Source organism: Rhinoderma darwinii, chromosome 1 (assembly GCF_050947455.1).
Source record: "Rhinoderma darwinii isolate aRhiDar2 chromosome 1, aRhiDar2.hap1, whole genome shotgun sequence".
NCBI classification, from domain to species: Eukaryota; Metazoa; Chordata; class Amphibia; order Anura; family Rhinodermatidae; genus Rhinoderma; species Rhinoderma darwinii.
The window spans coordinates 428,255,830-428,269,657 of record NC_134687.1 but is presented as its reverse complement, the minus strand read 5'-3'; the positions used below and the strand labels follow the sequence as shown (position 1 = coordinate 428,269,657).

Below are 13,828 nucleotides of genomic sequence, written 5' to 3'. Positions count from 1 at the left end.
GCGGTCTGTCACTTAGGCAGTACTGTCTTAGATTAGGAGAATTTAGAGGTTATATGCGCGGCCTGCGCTGCATATATGTACAATGATATGCATGCTCCCCCGCCCTCCGTGCGCTGACTGACACATTTCTCCCTATGCCCATTAATAGGGAGAGATGTGTCAATCAGCGGCTGTAGGGTGGGGGAGCATGCATATCATTGGACTCCTCTGCAGCGCTGGCCAAGCCACAAGTATAACCTGTAAATGCTCCTAAACTAAAAGGAAAAAAAAACAGCGTGTCTGTGGCTACTTTATGCTGTCCTCAGACGAGGCAGCATAAAAATCTGATGGATCCACTTAAAGGGAATGTGTTGCCAGAAAAACATGTTTTTTTTTTTTTTTTAAATTAAACAGTGTGTGGGTGATTAAACATTGTTCAAATTTTTTAATTTTTTTTTATTTTTTTCACTAGTCAGGAAATATTATAAATTAATTCTAATTTATAATATTACCCATTTCTGGTCACTAGATGGAGCTATTCCCAAAATTGCAGCATTGCAACATTGGGTGAAAAGCCCTCGCTCTAGTGAGCTCTCAGCATCCCCCCCTCCTTTATCCTGGCTAGTGCCGGGATAAACGAGGGGTTTGAACGGTGTAACCTCCTACACTGTGTGTCGCCATTTTTTGAGCTAACACACAGTGTAGTAGGTTTACATACAGTAGTAAACACACACAAACACGGAACATACATTTAAATCTCTTACCTGCTCCTGCCGCCGCGGCTCCCTCCGGCCCGTCCGCTCCGTCTGCTGCCGCTGGTGCAAGTGCACAAGTCCGGAAGCCGCGACCGGAAGTAGTAATATTACTGTCCGGCCGCGACTTCCGGTCCACAGGAAAATGGCGCCGGACGGCGCCAATTTAAAATTGGACTGTGTGGGAGCGGCGCATGCGCAGTTCCCACACAGACGCCGTACACACAAGTGAATGGGACGGGAGCCGTTCACAGTCCCTATGGGACTGTGGCTGCCGTATTCCATGTCTGTATGTGTCGTTAATCGACACATACAGAAATGGAACAAAAAATGGCAGCCCCCATAGGGAAGAAAAAGTGTAAAAATAAGAAAAAGTAAAACACAAACACACAAATAAATATAAACTTTTTTAATAAAGCACTAACATCTTTAACATATAAAAAAATAATTTGTGATGACACTGTTCCTTTAAAGTTTTCATCCCCCTGTTAAATATACTTTCACCTACATTTTGTTAATACACTCTTTACAAAATCGTACAGCAACATCTAATATTCTTAATGTATACATGTATATTTTGCTTTTGTACTCTGGTTAAAGTTTGCTACAGTGAAGGAAATAAGTATTTGATCCCTTGCTGATTTTGTAAGTTTGCCCACTGTCAAAGTCCTGAACAGTCTAGAATTTTTAGGCTAGTTTAATTTTACCAGTGAGAGATAGATTATATATTTAAAAAAAACCAGAAAATCAGTCAAAATTATATATATTTATTTGCATTGTGCACAGAGAAATAAGTATTTGATCCCCTACCAACCATTAAGAGTTTAGCCTCCTCCAGACCAGTTACACGCTCCAAATCAACTTGGTGCCTGCATTAAAGACAGCTGTCTTATATGGTCACCTGTATAAAAGACTCCTGTCCACAGACTCAATTAATCAGTCTGACTCTAACCTCTACAACATGGGCAAGACCAAAGAGCTTTCTAAGGATGTCAGGGACAAGATCATAGACCTGCACAAGGCTGGAATGGGCTACAAAACCATAAGTAAGACGCTGGGTGAGAAGGAGACAACTGTTGCTGCAATAGTAAGAAAATGGAAGACATACAAAATGACTGTCAATCGACATCGATCTGGGGCTCCATGCAAAATCTCACCTCGTGGGGTATCCTTGATCCTTAGGAAGGTGAGAGCTCAGCCAAAAACTACACGTGGGGAACTTGTTAATGATCTCAAGGCAGCTGGGACCACAGTCACCAAGAAAACCATTGGTAACACATTACGCCGTAATGGATTAAAATCCTGCAGTGCCCGCAAGGTCCCCCTGCTCAAGAAGGCACATGTACAGGCCCGTCTGAAGTTTGCAAATGAACATCTGGATGATTCTGAGAGTGATTGGGAGAAGGTGCTGTGGTCAGATGAGACTAAAATTGAGCTCTTTGGCATTAACTCAACTCGCCGTGTTTGGAGGAAGAGAAATGCTGCCTTTGACCCAAAGAACACCGTCCCCACTGTCAAGCATGGAGGTGGAAACATTATGTTTTGGGGGTGTTTCTCTGCTAAGGGCACAGGACTACTTCACCGCATCAATGGGAGAATGGAGCCATGTACCGTCAAATCCTGAGTGACAACCTCCTTCCCTCCACCAGGACATTAAAAATGGCTCGTGGCTGGGTCTTCCAGCACGACAATGACCCGAAACATACAGCCAAGGTAACAAAGGAGTGGCTCAAAAAGAAGCACATTAAGGTCATGGAGTGGCCTAGCCAGTCTCCAGACCTTAATCCCATCGAAAACTTATGGAGGGAGCTGAAGATCCGCGTTGCCAAGCGAAAGCCTCGAAATCTTAATGATTTACAGATGATCTGCAAAGAGGAGTGGGCCAAAATTCCATCTAACATGTGTGCAAACCTCATCATCAACTACAAAAACCGTCTGACTGCTGTGCTTGCCAACAAGGGTTTTGCCACCAAGTATTAAGTCTTGTTTGCCAAAGGGATCAAATACTTATTTCTCTGTGCACAATGCAAATAAATATATATAATTTTGACTGATTTTCAGTTTTTTTTAAATATAATCTTTCTCTCACTGGTAAAATTAACCTAGCCTAAAAATTCTAGACTGTTCATGTCTTTGACAGTGGGCAAACTTACAAAATCAGCAAGGGATCAAATACTTATTTCCTTCACTGTATGTGTTATTTTATGTGCTATTAAATGTCCTCTTCCTGTTTTCCAGTTACTACTCTAAAAAATATCTCACGTTGGAGAAGCCTCTTTGTCATGTATCCACACATGGGCGCTCATCTTTAACTGAAATATGTGAAAATAATGGATAAGTTTGTAATTAAAAAAGCCCTAACTAAAACCAAAAGGACTCCTGTAGATGGAAATGCTGGATGTTCAGATACTGGACCTGAGGACCTGATGGGAAAGAAGTGTAGGATTGAAAAGGTTGATTATTTTCTGGAACAGACCTATACATGGAAGAGAATCCATGCAGAAAACCTTAGCTGTGATTATACCTCTTTATTCAACAAGGCAGAAGCTAATGAGATCTTTCTACAGCTAGAAAAAAATATTGTATATTTTACAGGTGATCACTCACGTATTGAAGCTTTGTCTTGATTTAAATGCAACTCCATGAATTTGTGAGCTTGTATAGCCCCCTAGGACTCCACAGCGAACCAAAGTTAAAGTAAAATTGCAGCACTACCGCAACTTGCATTACAACTTTGTGTTGCTGTGAAGCCCTAGCCTTAAAGGGGTTTTCCAGCCAAACTTAGGCTAATTTGGTACATTGATTAATGTTGAACATAATAAAATAGTGGCTATGCATCCCGACGCCGAGCTGGTGTCTTCATCAGGTAACTGACGAAGACGCCAGCTCGGCCTTGAATCACTTTGCATTTAGCTTAAATCAAATTGCTGTACGGTTTATCTGGACGTTGGCAGCTCTTCTCAGGCTTCCCTGTTTTTGCGTACTAAATCAGCCTCCATTACTGCTCAATTGATATATATATATATATATATATATGTGTGTATATATACAGTATGTATGTGTATATAGAATTTTTTTATATTTCCACAATTGTCTAGGGTTATTTTATTTTCACTTTTAATTTTCAGGAGACATGAGTAAAGTTCAAGTATATGGAAAATGGCATAATCTTCCAAGGAAGCAGGTGACTTTTGGCGATGAAGGATTAAGCTATACATTTTCTGGTATTACACTGTCTCCCAAACCATGGATTCCTTTGCTGATCCTTATAAGGGAGAGAGTACAGTTGGCCACAGGACACTCATTCAACTTTGTTCTTATTAACAGGTATAGTAGAGTTGAGCTGAATATTTATTGGGTGCCTTTTAGCCATGCTTAGACGTGGATTTTCAGTACAAATTCTGTACAGTGCAATACATGTGATGGAGTTTTTCAAAACCCCATAGATATTTTGCAGATTTTTCTGCTGCAAATTTGCAGATTTTGTTGTGGGGTTGCTATCGAATACGACCACTGGCAGTATTTGATTTCTCTTTTAAAGAAAAGGAAAGAATGTAGCCCCAATAAAATCATTACACTAGTTATTTGTATTGAAATGTAGCACAAGAGTTCAATTCTATATTAAATGTTGTTTTTTTTTGGTAGATATAAAGATGGTAATGATCACATTGGTGACCACAGAGATGATGAAAAGGAGTTGGTACTACAAAGTCCCATTGCTTCTGTGTCTTTCGGAGCATGTAGGGATTTTATCTTCCGGCACAGGGACTCACGAAGCAAGAATTCTGTGCGTACGATTGAACCTGTGAAGCTGGAACTAGAGCATGGCAGCTTGCTTATGATGAACTTCCCAACCAATGTCTACTGGTACCACAGCCTCCCGGTCAGAAGAAAAGTGTTTGCTCCCCGGGTTAACTTAACATTCCGTAAAATTAAACCACAAAACCAGAGATGACATGTAAATCATTTTAATATGAATCAGGGATATGTAAAGGGTCAGAGAATTATTAAAGCTAAAAGATATGTAGAGATTCTCTAACTTACAGAAATAGATTGTTGAAAATAAATGTCGAGTACTGAATTTTTTGATTTGCTTCAATATATTATTTAATGTTTTTCCTATGTATTTATCGGTTCTATTAATTGGTACTGGTACGCCTGTTTCTTATAGGTTGTCAAGAACTGCAGAGTTCCTAACCTCTGGCATTAACATCTGCACAAAAACTGTATGCCAGGAGCTTCATGGCAGCTGCATGCATGGACATTACAATTTTAATACTTTAGCAACCCAAGACATTTTGGACATTTGTATGCTTCCAAATTTGTGGGGACAGTGTGGGAAAGGGCCTTTTCTGTTCCAGCATGGCTGTGCCCCTGTGCACAAAGAAAGGTCTGTGAAGGCATTGTTGGGTGGAAGAACTTGAATGGTCTGCGCCGAGCCCTGACTTCAGTCCCATCGAAACCCTTTGGCATGAGCTAGAATGGAGATTACAAGCCCGGCCCTCTCGGCCAACATCCGTGTCTGACCTTACAAATGCTCTTCTGGATGACTGGGCAAACATTACTAGAGATGTACTCAGTCTTGCAGAAAACCTTCCCAGAAGAGCAGATGAGGTTTTAGCTGGAAAAGGGGGCCAACACCATATTAATACCTATGGACTTCGAATGGAATGTCCTGAAAGCTCCTGGCGGTGTTGTGTCCTAATTCTTTTGTCTAGATAGTGTACATGCCACAACATATTTTTCAGATATGTGCCACATCTCAAAGACTAAACCTAGTTATACCATCTAAAATTAATTCTGTGGGAGATTTATCAGAACTGGTGCACAGGAAAAGTTGAGTAATTGTGCATGGCAACAAATTGGGGTATGTTCAGACGCAGTGAGCAAAAACGTCTGAAAAGACGTAGCTGTTTTCAGGCGAAAACAGCTCCTGATTTTCAGACGTTTTTTTAACTCGTGTTTTTCGTGGCCGTTTTTGGAGCGGTTTTTCAATGGAGTCAATGAAAAACGTCCCAAGAAGTGTCCTGCACTTCTTTTGTCGAGCCGTCATTTTACGTGCCGTATTTTGACAGCGAAGCGTAAAATAAAGGCTTGTGGGAACAGAACATCGTAATTCCCATTGAAAGCAGTGGGCAGATGTTTGTAGGCGTATTAGGGGCATTTTTTCAGGCGTAATTCGAGGCGTAAAACGCCCGAATTACGTCTGAAACCACTGCGTGTGAACAAGCCCTTAGGTTTCTGCTTTTCATTTTCCAAACAGCGCCTGAAATCTGGTATTCACTCACCAAATCCTGGATATTTGTTAGCCTTGGGTTTGCAGCCAGAAGTGCCCAATAAGTGATTTAGTGGGTGCTGGTGTACTCACTGACTCTCCATTAGCAGGGTATCTAATAAATGACTCAAAATATAAATGACACCCAAGTATTTCTGGACTCTACCTCTACACCAGTGGTTCCCAACTGGTGTTTCGTGAGAACCCTCAAGGGATGCCACGACACTACTTTGAACAACTGCCACGATTTCTCTCCTCACAATTCAAAGTACCTGTCCAGCTTGTATAGAGCACCCCCCTTCCTGTACATAGTGCCACTGTAGCTCCCTGAAGGAGCTGAATGCCCCTGTGGCTGGGGAACTTGCTCCTGTATGGAGTGCTTGATGTCTCTGTCCATATATAGTGACAACTCCTGAAGGGGAATCCCTGTCCACAATGACGGTGGCCGGTGATGCCACTTCAGGAGAAGCCCCTGACGTTACTGTCCATAAATGGACAGATGTCGGGCTTCTCCTGGAGTGGAATCCCGGGTCACAACGTCGGCAACGCTGTGGACGGGGATTCTGTGTCCGGAGTTGCCCCAGATGTCACTGTCCAGATATGGATGGAGACCTCAAACGCTCTGTCCATGAACGAAATCCCTGGCAAAGGGGGAGCTACAGTGGTGCTATGTATGGGGGGAGGGGAGGGGTGTGGGGTGTGTTGCTACCTACAAGGTGGTATCTGAGTGGCGGACAGATGGGTATTTTACTGGGCGTGGCTGATGGTAATTTTACGGTGAGCGGTCTTCAAGTGGTTTCCACCTCTGACCTCCAATTGAAATTAATAGGAGGCAGAAAATATCTGCGGCGCTCGTTTAGAGTGCTTTTTTTTGCCTGCGTCTTGTGCATTTGCTTCAATGGCTCAAAAAAACGCAGGCAAATAAACGCCAAATATCGCTGTCAATTCAATATCTGCCTCAAAATTCCTGAAGGAATTTTGAAGCAGATTTTTCCTGCCTTCCAAAAAAAACGCTGTGTGAACGTACCCTACGAGTGTAGTGCTTGTGTTTAGCAGTTTTCTATGTCTCTAAACAATGTTTGGTAGGGGTGCCCTGAGGAAATTTTGTTTTTCAGGGGTGTCTCGAGTAAGGAAAGGCTGGGAAACTCTGCTCTACACATAGGCAAATGCCCATTGGCACAATAGGACATCTGCTCGTCCATAAAATAATCTACGCACCACCAGCAAATTACCAGTATTAGCTGCAGCAACACAAACCCATTTTACACCAGCCTTCCATTTTTACAGAATCCGCTTCATTACATGGAAATCTGAAATGCAATTAAATGCACAATGAATAGCGTTTATTTAAAAATCGAAATAGACAAAAATGGGACTAATTATAAGTAACAATCAACAAAACATCTTAATTACCATATTTAGAACATATTAAAACTATTCAGGTGAATAACAAGTCATTTAATACAATTTGTCTAGATAAGAATAAATATCTCTTATATACAGCTATATACATGAAATGCAATTTATACATCAATAAAATTATCTTTTGTTGCACTTTTTAGGGGCCAAAGCAATATTACCTGAATAATTTCATATATTGTAAGCATAATACAGAAAGTTTCACATCACGTTTGATTGGCAGTTTCAGGAAAATGTTTCTCGTAAATGTTATTGAAGTCAAGTATTATCAATCATCTGCCACAATGAACAACGGAAGCTAGGTCTGAAAAATGCTGCAGCTGAATAGCAATAAATTGCCTACCTTCGTTTCATTTTCTGTATTTGTAGCCCAGGACAATCTCCGAAAGAGAACGTTCGTCTGTATGTACAAATTTAATAATTGACAAACCTATCTTTTTATTCTAGGAAATTAGCATAATATTGATATGTTGAAATTTCACTTGCTTTCCTGGTTATGTAACTGTATAATGCAAATCTCCAGTTCCCATTCTGGCTAATGTATTTAGTTATTTTCATTATAAACAATGGATATTACTGATCGTTTATAGGTGGTGAATTTCCATTGTGATTACTTCTTAATTTGTCTCTAGTAATAAACACATACACATCATCCATTGCAATGTGTTTGTAGACACAGGGTAATTATAATAGTGCTTTAGGTTGATTTGTAATTCATTTTATACATTCCTGTACAACTGGGATTTCTAATACCCACACTTAATGTCAGATATTGAACATATGGCTTTTATATTGTTGTGAGGTTGGTCTTCGCACCACCCAAGCTGGCACTGGTTACTTTCCTAGGGTTCATACAGCTCTTATTTCTGGTCACATGCCTGACCCTGTGTAACAAATTGATTTATCTAGATGCTGTTAAAAAAGGAAATACTTTTTTTAGGCCTTAATCACACGGATGTGTCCATTTTGCGCGCGCAAAAGGTCCGTGTGTCATCAGCATATGGTGCGTGGCTGCGTATTTTCGCGCAGCCGCCATCATTATGACACTGTTTTTATGTTTAGGCTGGGTTCACACGACCTATTTTCAGACGTAAACGAGGCGTATTATGCCTCGTTTTACGCCTAAAAATAGGGCTACAATACATCGGCAAACATCTGCCCATTCATTTGAATGGGTTTGCCGACGTATTGTGCAGACGACCTGTAATTTACGCGTCGTCGTTTGACAGCTGTCAAACGACGACGCGTAAATGGACTGCCTCGGCAAAGAAGTGCAGGACACTTCTTTGCCACGTAATTTGAGCTGTTCTTCATTGAACTCAATGAAGCACAGCTCAAGATTTACGAGCGTCTCAGACAGCTCGCAAAATGCGAGGAGCATTTACGTGTGAAACGAGGCAGCTGTTAACAGTCTGTCTTTTCACACGTAAATGCCTCTCATCGTGTGAACATACCCTTACAAAACAGAAAAGCACGAGGTGCTTTTCTGTTTTCATTCATTTATTTTACTACTGTTGCGCGAATCACGTGCGGCACCCGGAAGTGCTTCCGTGTGCCGAGCGCGATTTGCATGCATCCATTGACTTCAATGGGTGCGTGCTGCGCGAAACACAGGCAAATATAGGACATGTCGTGGGTTGCACGCAGCGGAGATACGCTGCGTGAAATTCAATGACAGTCTGAATGGCCCCATTCAGTAACATAGGTCCGTGCAACGCGCGTGCATTAATATCGGCTGGAAGCAGAAATTGGAGCCCCTGATACAGCACAATACTGGGTAAACCTCACTACCATTCTCCGAAATAGAATAGCTGTGGATGGTTTTGACTGGAATCATCCTTTAAATTTCCAAGGTTAGAATTCAAGATATAATGCATAAATCATAGACTTTCTCAATCTTTCACGTTTATTCTTCTGCACAAGTCTCAATTCCTTGGTTGTGTGATTTAGACCAAACACGCTCATAAAATAGCAGGTAAGCATTGGAAGAGAGGACCTCCTGTATGTTTGCCCTGCGCACAGTATCATCAGAAACCCATAACCACTGCTGACTCGTATGCTTTGGGGTGTTAGCTGATGGGGAACGTCGATAAGTAACAAAATGTCCAGAGTGCATATCTCCGTGATGAACGATGACTGCCATCAGATGGTAGAGGTAAGAGGAAGAACTGAAAAACAAAACATCAAAGTCCACCATTGAGGCTCAGGCACACAGCGTATTATCATTCTGTTTTGTACAGAGCAATAATAGAGCTTTCTATGCCTCCAAATACATACGAAAGCTTTTTTTTCTGTCAAATTCAAGCACTGAATCTAGGGGTGAATATCTCTACAGTCGGAGTCCGACAGAGCAGCATATGAGGGCCACACGGCTCTCTACTAAGGAGCCATACAGCCTCCATGCAATGCCATATGGGCTTTATGCCTGTGTGCACGAGCCCCTAAAATAAATAAATATATATATATATATATACACACACACACACACACACACACACATACACTACTGTGCAAAAGTTTTAGGAAATTGTGGAAAAATGTTACTTTTTTTTTTATCAATTAGCCAAATACAAAGTGAATGAACAGAAATCAAGTCAATATTTGGTGTGACCACACTGCAAGTGTTTGTAGAAGAATTGATGCTGTTTTGAAGGCAAAGCCATGGATTTTGTAGGCCTATAATCAAGTGTATGATTAACCAATTATACCAAACAGGTGATAATGATTATTATTTTCATATGTAGGTTGAAACACAGTCATTAAAACTGGGTGAGGAACAGCAAAACTCTGCTGCGAAGGTGAGGTTGTGGAAGACCGTTTCATGTCACAGGTCCACCATGACAAGACTAAGCACAGTGACAAGACGCAAGGTAGTTATACTGCATCAGTAAAGTCTCACCTAGGCAAAGATTTCAAAGCCTACTGGGGTTTCAAGATGTGCTTTTCAAGCTCTTTTGAAGAAGCACAAAGCAACAGGCAATGTTGAGGACCGTAGACACAGTGGTCGGCCTAGGAAACCTAATGCAGCAGATCAAAGACACATCATACTCCCTTTCCTTTGAACTCAGGAGAATGTCCAGCAGTGCCATCAGCTCAGAACTGGCAGAAACAGTGGGATCCAGGTACACTATCTACTGTTCGGAGAAGTCTGGCCAGAAGTGGTCTTCGTGGAATTGTGGCCAAAAATCAATACCTTTGACATGGAAACGAGGCCAAGCGACTCAAATATGCACAAAAACATAGGAACTGGGGTGCAAATAAGGCTGGGTTCACACGAGCATGTTACGTCCGTAAAGGACGAAATATATTTCGGCCGCAAGTCCCGGACCGAGCACACTGCAGGGAGCCGGGCTCCTAGCATCATAGTTATGTACGACGCTAGGAGTCCCTGCCTCGCTGCAGGACAACTGTCCCGTACTGTACTCATGTTTTCAGTACGGGACAGTTGTTCCACGGAGAGGCAGGGACTCCTGGCATCGTACATAACTATGATGCTAGGAGCCCGGCTCCCTGCAGTATGTTCGGTCCGGGACTTGCGGCCGAAATACGTTCCGTCCCTTACGGACGTAACATGCTCGTGTGTACCCAGCCTAAATGGCAGCATGTGCTCTGGACTGAGGAGTCAAGATGTGAAATATTTGGCTGTAACAGAAGGCAGTTTGTTCGCGAAGGGCTGGGGAGCGGTACAATAATGAGTGTCTGCAGGCAACAATGAAGCATGGTGGAGGTTCCTTGCAAATTTGGGGCGATTTGGAGTTGGCAATTTGGTCAGGATTAATGGTGTTCTCAATGCTGAAAAATATAGTCAGATACTTATCCAGTATGCAATACCATCAGGAAGGCGTCTGATTGGCTCCAAATTTATTCTGCAGCAAAGCAACGACCCCAAACATTCAGTCAATGTCATTAACCCCTTTAGGACACAGCCTGTTTTGGCCTTGTGGACACAGCCTATTTTTTAAAATCTGACATGTGTCACTTTATGTGGTAATAACTCCGGAATGCTTTTACCTATCCAAGCGATTCTGAGATTGTTTTCTCGTGACATATTGTACTTTATGTTAGTGAAAAAATTTGGTCGATAAATTCAATATTTATTTGTGAAAAACTTCAAATTTTAGCAAAAATTTGCAAAAATTTGCATTTTTCTAAATTTAAATGTATTTGCTTGTGAAACAGATAGTAATACCACACAAAATAGTTACTAGTTAACATCCCCTATATGTCTACTTTATGTTTGCATCATTTTTTTTCACGTACTTTTATTTTTCTAGGACGTTACAAGGCTTAGAACTTTAGCAGCAATTTCTCATATTTTCAATAAAATTTCAAAAGGCTATTTTTTCAGGGACCAGTTCAGTTCTGAAGTGGCTTTGAGGGCCTTATATATTAGAAAGTCCCCATAAATCACCCCATTTTGAAAACTGCACCCCTCAAGGTATTCAAAACCACATTCAGAAAATATTTTAACCCTTTAGGCGTTTCACAGGAATTAAGGCAAAGTAGAGGTGAAATTTACAAATTTCATTTTTTTTGCCGAAATTCATTTGTAATAAAAAAAAATCTGTAACACAGAAGGTTTTACCAGGGAAACGCAACTCAATATTTATTGCCCAGATTCTGCAGATTTTAGAAATATCCAACATGTGGCCCTAGTGTCCTAATGGACTGAAACACCGGCCTCCGAAGCAAAGGAGCACCTAGTGGATTTCGGGGCCTCCTTTTTTTAGGAATATATTTTAGGCACCATGTCAGGTTTGAGGCGGTCTTGTGGTACCTAAACAGCCGAAACCCCTCCAAAGTGACCCCATTTTGGAAACTACACCCCTCAAGGCATTTTTCTAGGGGTATAGATAGCATATTGACCCCACAGTTTTTTTGCAGAATTTAGTGGAATTAGTCTGTGAAGATGAAAATCACCTATTTTTCTGTGGAAACATAGAATTTTTTCATTTTTACAAGGAATAAAGGAGAAAAAGCACCCCAAAATTTGTAAAGCAATTTCTCCCGATTACGGCAATACCCCATATGTGGTCGTAAACTGATGTTTGGACCCACAGCAGGGCTCAGGAGGGAAGGAGCGCCTTTTGGATTTTGGAGCGCAGATTTTGCTGGATTGGTTTTCAGTGCCATGTCGGGTTTGCAACGCCCCGGAGGGACCAAAACAGTGTAAACCCCCCAAAAGTGACCCCATTTTGGAATCTACACCCCTCAAGGAATTTTTCTAGGGGTATAGTGAGATTTTGGCCCCTCAGGATCTTTTTTAGAGCTAAGGTGACCAAAAAACAGCGATTTTGGCGCTTTAAATTCTTTATTTATTACAGCGTTCACCGTGCGCAATAAATTACGTTTTAATTTATTCTGCCGGTCGGTACGATTATGGCGATACCATATGTGTATAGATTTTTTTACGTTTTGCAGCGTTTGCACAATAAAATTAAGTTTCTATAAAATAATTTATTTTCTGGGACACGCTATTTTGAGCCGTAACGTTTTTATTTTTTCGTCAAAAAAGCTGTGGGAGGTCTTGTTTTTTGCGGGACGGGTTGTAGTTTTTATTGGTACCATTTTGGGGTAAATGCGACTTTTTGATCACTTTTTATTCTATATCTTGGGAGGGGTGGTGACTAAAAAATAGCGATGCTGACAGTTTTCCGTTTATTTTGTTTGCGGCGTTCACCGTGCGGAAAAATTAACATTATAGTTTCATAGATTGGGTCGTTACGAACGCGGCGATACCAAATATGTGTACTTTTTTTTTAACGTTTTCATTTTTTCCCTATAATAAATGACTTATTATAGGAAAACAAAACCTTTTATTTTTACACTTTTATAAAAAAAATTTATTAACTTTTTTTTACTTTTTACACTTTATATTTTTGTTTATTAACTTTTCTATTACTTTTTACACTTTCTTTTTTTGACCTGCAGCTCTGATCGCTGCTAGAATACATTACACTACCTAGGTAGTGTAACGTATTCCAACTGTCAGTGTGACGTCACAGTCACTCTGACAGTTGGTCTACGAAGATCAGCAGAGGCTGATCCTCATAGGCTGACATACATGGCAGACCCTGAGGCCGTTGTCTGGCCCCCGGGTGCCATCACAAGCATCAGAAGCCCCCACGATTGCATGGGGGCTGCTGATGCGCTACAAACCCGCTACATGCGGAGATCGCAATCGAGCCCCGCATGTAACGGGTTAATTGCCGAAATCAGCGGCGATGAGCCGCTGATCGGCAACACTGGAGAGTGTCAGCTGTCGGGGACAGCTGATCTCCAAGTTCCCGATGCACACTGTCGCCGACAGTGTGCATCGGGAACGGCACAGTGACTTTCTGTCACTCTGACAGGAAGCCTATCAGGACCAGCCGAAGGTTGGTCCTGATGGGCTTCTGTCCAT

At 41.5% G+C, this 13,828-nt stretch overlaps 2 protein-coding genes across 5 annotated transcripts in view; one reads left to right on the top strand and one right to left on the bottom strand.

Annotated features, from left to right (window-relative positions):
* ALKBH2 (alkB homolog 2, alpha-ketoglutarate dependent dioxygenase) overlaps positions 1-4,846 on the top strand; it is a 50,560-nt gene extending 45,714 nt beyond the window's left edge. For both annotated transcript variants that reach the window (XM_075830482.1, XM_075830473.1), the window contains exons 2-4: positions 2,970-3,326; positions 3,860-4,058; positions 4,377-4,846. In XM_075830482.1, the coding sequence (XP_075686597.1) occupies positions 3,062-3,326; positions 3,860-4,058; positions 4,377-4,686 (774 nt within the window). In that variant the 5' untranslated portion in view covers positions 2,970-3,061 and the 3' untranslated portion in view covers positions 4,687-4,846. The remainder of the gene's footprint in view (positions 1-2,969; positions 3,327-3,859; positions 4,059-4,376) is intronic.
* Positions 4,847-9,310: 4,464 nt separating this feature from the next.
* Positions 9,311-13,828, bottom strand: part of USP30 (ubiquitin specific peptidase 30) — a 65,190-nt gene continuing 60,672 nt past the window's right edge. For all 3 annotated transcript variants that reach the window (XM_075830429.1, XM_075830448.1, XM_075830439.1), the window contains one exon: positions 9,311-9,593. In XM_075830429.1, coding sequence (XP_075686544.1) covers positions 9,332-9,593 — 262 coding nt within the window. In that variant the 3' untranslated portion in view covers positions 9,311-9,331. The remainder of the gene's footprint in view (positions 9,594-13,828) is intronic.